This window comes from Miniopterus schreibersii (assembly GCF_964146895.1).
Source record: "Miniopterus schreibersii genome assembly, chromosome: 12".
In the NCBI taxonomy this organism is placed as follows: Eukaryota; Metazoa; Chordata; class Mammalia; order Chiroptera; family Miniopteridae; genus Miniopterus; species Miniopterus schreibersii.
Genome location: NC_138112.1, coordinates 35,587,178 through 35,591,797, shown reverse-complemented (window position 1 = coordinate 35,591,797; position 4,620 = coordinate 35,587,178). Strand labels below are relative to the sequence as shown.

The 4,620-nt window shown below is 42.1% G+C and overlaps 1 protein-coding gene across 5 annotated transcripts in view; it reads right to left on the bottom strand.

Annotated features, from left to right (window-relative positions):
• Nucleotides 1–1,607: 1,607 nt before the first annotated feature.
• COA4 (cytochrome c oxidase assembly factor 4 homolog) overlaps nucleotides 1,608–4,620 on the bottom strand; it is a 28,113-nt gene continuing 25,100 nt past the window's right edge. The window contains exons 1-2 of one of the 5 annotated variants that reach the window (XM_081153177.1): nucleotides 4,346–4,430; nucleotides 1,608–2,446 (exon numbers count right to left, since the gene is read on the bottom strand). In XM_081153177.1, the coding sequence (XP_081009303.1) occupies nucleotides 2,180–2,434 (255 nt within the window). In that variant the 5' untranslated portion in view covers nucleotides 2,435–2,446; nucleotides 4,346–4,430 and the 3' untranslated portion in view covers nucleotides 1,608–2,179. Of the gene's footprint in view, nucleotides 2,447–4,144; nucleotides 4,287–4,332; nucleotides 4,431–4,620 lie in introns of those variants that run through there. The other 4 variants (XM_081153178.1, XM_081153180.1, XM_081153179.1 and 1 more) reach the window with 4 other exon arrangements.

Genomic DNA, 4,620 nt, shown 5'->3' with positions numbered 1-4,620 from the left:
ACATTGTTACCCACCCAGGGTTAGCTACCTGTTACAGCTGTAGCCCTCCAAAACTTGCTACCTCCACATAGCTCGTTTGGAGGTCCTTTCACCCACCCTTTCTGCTAGAATCTCCCTACCTCATGGCGTATTACTTCTATTTTAATTTCTATATAGATACATTCCTGTTGTAAGATTTGAATATATAAGCAAATACAGGGTGGGGCAAAAGTGGGCTTACATTTGTTCGTATGGGAACTACAATAATTAATAAATAATAATACAAGAATAAACTTTATGTACTCAGAACTATAAACCCACTTTTGCCCAACCCTGTATAATCCTTATGTATGGAATGATGATCACAGTGACCATTCATTCACTATTGCAAACAGTACTGCAATGAACATAATAGTATATACATCTTGTAAAATATATTTAAGAGGATTCCTAACAGAGTAATTGCTGTTTAAATATTTAAAATATTTATAGATCCCACCAAATTGCTCTCCAAAAGCTCTACTAATGATCCCTTCAACCGTGTGAATGTGTCTGTTTCTCTCCATCCCCACCAGTACTAGTCATTATAAATACTTGGATTTTTGTCAAGAGGATTGACTAATAAAACTTTTTAAAATATGCATTTATCTTGCTATCAGTGATGCAGAATATATTTACATTTTCCTATTTTGGGGGTATATTTAACTGTTCACTTTTCAACTAGGCTTTTGCTTTTTATTGCTGAATTCTACGTACTCTTTTATTTGCTGCAGATGGCAATCCTTCCTGTTATATATGTTACAAACAGGTAGTTATCTACTTCATCTTTAAAGGTTCCAAATCAACTAAATCCCTTCTCTTCTTGAGATTCTTGCTGAAAACCCCAGTCCCCACTACTACTTCCGATGACCCACAGTACTAAGTACACAGATTCATCTTTATATATATACATCTAGTCAACCCCTTCTGCTTGAAGGCTGCAACTAGATTTTAGTTTTCTTTAAACTGGTATTCCTATCTTATCCCCTTTTTTCTCTTTCCCTCCTCCCCAAATACCAACACAAAGGTAGTGTTTGGGCTTGCTATACTTCAGATTTGTGCTTCTAATTTATATAGATATAAAATATGAGATGTGTGTGATACACACAAGAAATATTACTGATGATGATGACAGCATATGACCCTTTGTATTCCAGCTTCTGTGACGGGTCAACTCTCCCAATTCCCTTCACACTCCAATGCCTTACAGGGCTAGGCAGAAATAGAATGGGTAATGTAATTCCATGGAAGCAAAATGAGAAGTGGTGGCAACTTACGAGCCAGAGAATACAACCACTTAAGAGAGATTGTATTCAGCTCCAGCAAACTGTTAAGTAGGAATATAAGTTCCATGTTGACAGTTTCTCTATTTTTCAGAAGTAGAAAAATGTGTATTTTATGTTAAATGTACTTTTTAAATGTCAAGTCAACATTGCGTGTTTGTTGGGTTCGGAGTATGTTGAGGTCAGACTCTACATTTGGTAATTCAACAGACTTTGGCATCTGAGAGTCACTCAGTGTTTTGTTTCCACATTTGCTTTCTTCCTTCCATTAGACTGAATGAAACATCCAGAACAACTTATCAAAGATAAAGTCATTTATATCATCATCAGGAATTATTTAGTTAACGTTCCAATGTTGTTTTATTTCTGTCTCTCAAGCTAGGCTAAACATGAAGGCAGAAATAATATTATTTATCACATCAGTTTCCAACAGTGCCTGGCACATGAGAAGATCAACATTGGTTGTTCAACCAATGACTGAATAAATGAAGACCTGATTAGGTAACCCATTTACCTTTAGACTGTGAATTTACTTCTAAAATTCAATGTCCATGTTATCAGCTCAGTACTTGGCACACTGACCCCGAGATGTAGGATAGAAGAGCATGCCTTAACCCCACTCTTTTACATGGCAAATATTGGTCAATATTTAATATTCGTGGAACAAGATGAATGAGGATGTGTGGGTCTCACCATAAAAATATGACAATTCTTTCTTTATGACAGTCATGTCCAAACCCATGGCTGCCTGCCTCTCAACCCTAATCCCAAAGACTATCCCAGAGTTTTCTACCTCTTGGCACACACTTCTACTGTTCAGGATTTCTCTGGGTGCTAGTTTCTGTAGGCCATCCTCTGGGGATAGATGGTTTGGGGTCTCAGCTGTGGGCATCGTCTTGCTCTTTCCTCCTCTGCAGCTCCTTCCGCCGCCTTGCCTGCTGTTCACTCATGCAGTCTCTGAAAGCCTGCACCTGTGGCTGGCACTGTCGCCAGTCCTGGTGCTGGGCCATGCACTCCTGCACTGCATAGTGGGAAGCAGCACAGCCAGAGCGGGAGATCAGCTGGTCCAGTGGGTCCTCTTCCTCATCCTCCTTCTTCACCTGACGGGCCCAGGTATGGCCTTGAGTTGACATCTATGGTAGTGTCTAGACATCAATGGAGGCAAGGTTAGAGTAGGAACATGACTATATACGAGGTTCTTCTATTATAAATACTGACCACTGCACTATTATAGCCTATTTATGCATATGTCTCTCTTTGGAGACTAAGTTATTTGAGGATATTGGGCCTGATTCAACTTGGTGCCCTCAGCACTAGCCTTGGCAGAGAGCAGGCCTACAAAAGGGTTTGAACTAAATGGAATGAAATAAAGTATGTGAGACTGCTTAGAACAACACCAATTAAGCTTGAGTGGATTCTGCCAATGGATTTTGAATTAGGTGAAATGTCACCTTTCTGGAGAACCTATCTCTGATTCACCTCAAAAGAATTAATCTCTCTTCTAATATTGGCCTTATTCTGTGGCTAGAGAAGAACAAAGTTGAACACTTGGAGTACCCAAGTATGTGTAGGGTTTGACATATGGGAGGAATGGAGAGTTGTAGCAGCCAGGGCAAGAGATGAATCTGTGAGGTAATTGAGAGTACTTAATGTGAGGTGTATCTGCCCAAACTTCTTGCGAAGATCATCTGCTTCAGAACACTGAGCAGAAGGTAGCGTACAGAAAGAACTTAAGAAAGGCTTGAAGAGAAATGATCTTAGCCTTCGTACAGATTTTACCATGACAGGCTGTAAAGAAACTAGGACCTCTTAATGCCTTTTCTGTGTCTCTGATTTATTTGATCACTGAGTACCTATCATGTATCAAGCACTATGCTAGAGCTGAGGACAAAGGAGTGACCAAGAGAGATATAGTTTCTGCCTGGATCCAGACAAGTGAACAGACAGTTTACTATACACTGTGTACAGAGACAGCTCAGATTGGGAACACAGTGGAGTGATACCTAATCCAGACAAGGGTAGATAGGGAAGGTTTCCTGGAGGAAGTGATTTCTAAACTGACACTTGAAGGATGAATAGGAAAAAGAGAAAGAAAGAAAAGAAAAAAAAAGAATGAATAGGACTTAGCCAGGGATGGAAAGGAAGAATATCCCTGTCAGTTGAAGAGCAGGGTGAGGGTGAAACAGAATTTGACAAGAGAGGAACGGAAAGTTTTGTATGAATGGAGAATAGTATGAGAAGAAAACAAAACAAATGAAACTGGCAAGACGATAAAGTATCTGATCACAGCCAGCCTTGTTAGTCACGTTAGGGCGTTTAGAGGGCAATGGGGAAGAGACAAGAAGGATTTAAGCACTCCATAGCCCTACATAAAACTCATTCGCTTTGGGGGCATATAACCTGAGGAAGGAGAAAATGGGCTTTGAAACAGACTTGGGTTGGAAACTAGCTTTGTCACTGACTTTCAGCAAATCACTTCATAATCTCTCTTGAAAAACAGAGATAATATATACCCCACGGGATTAAGACTAAATGAGATAATGCATGTAAGGAGCCTGGCACGTCCAAAGAGTTCAATAAATAATCTTCCCTATTACTGTACTTCTTAAACACACTGTAAGCTCCTTAAAGGTAAGGAGCAAACCTCACAGCAAGCACAAGGAAAAGAAAAGTGCCTTATATCCTGAGCCAAAAAATCCGGGTTCGAATACCGGCACACGCCTTACTATGCAATCTTTTTCAGTTTCCTCAAGGTAATACTTAACTCGCTGAATTACTGTAGGGATTAACACAATGATGCCAAATGATTGGACTACTACAGGACTCAGTAAATGCTACCGTACTCTTTTCCCCACCACATGGCGGCTACAGTCTCCCCTGGAATAAGAAGAGGAAGACCCTTGCTCACAGATCAGGGCAGGCTAGACGGTCAGCAGCTGGAAATGGAGGCCGGCCTGGACTAGGAAGGAATGGAAAGAATGGGAAAGCAGAGAAATCCAGGCGGCCAAATCACCCGAAGCTCCTCCCCCACCTTCAGGACGCACCCCTGTCGTGCCCGTCACGCTTCACCGAGTAAGGACGCGGCACGCGGCGCTCTCCGAACAGGCAACCAAGACCAGAACTGGCGCTCCAGCACGCCCGTTTTGCAAGCCTTAGGAACTCTCCCGACCCTTCCGCCAGTAACCGGCCGCTGTGAGCAACGCGCGCACGGAAAGGGGGAGGAGGGACGAAGAGGAAGGGACCTATCGCGCGTTTTCATTGGTGGCCTCTCGGTGTAGGTCCCGCCCTCCGTACTCGCCGCAGCCCTTGAGGGGGAGCC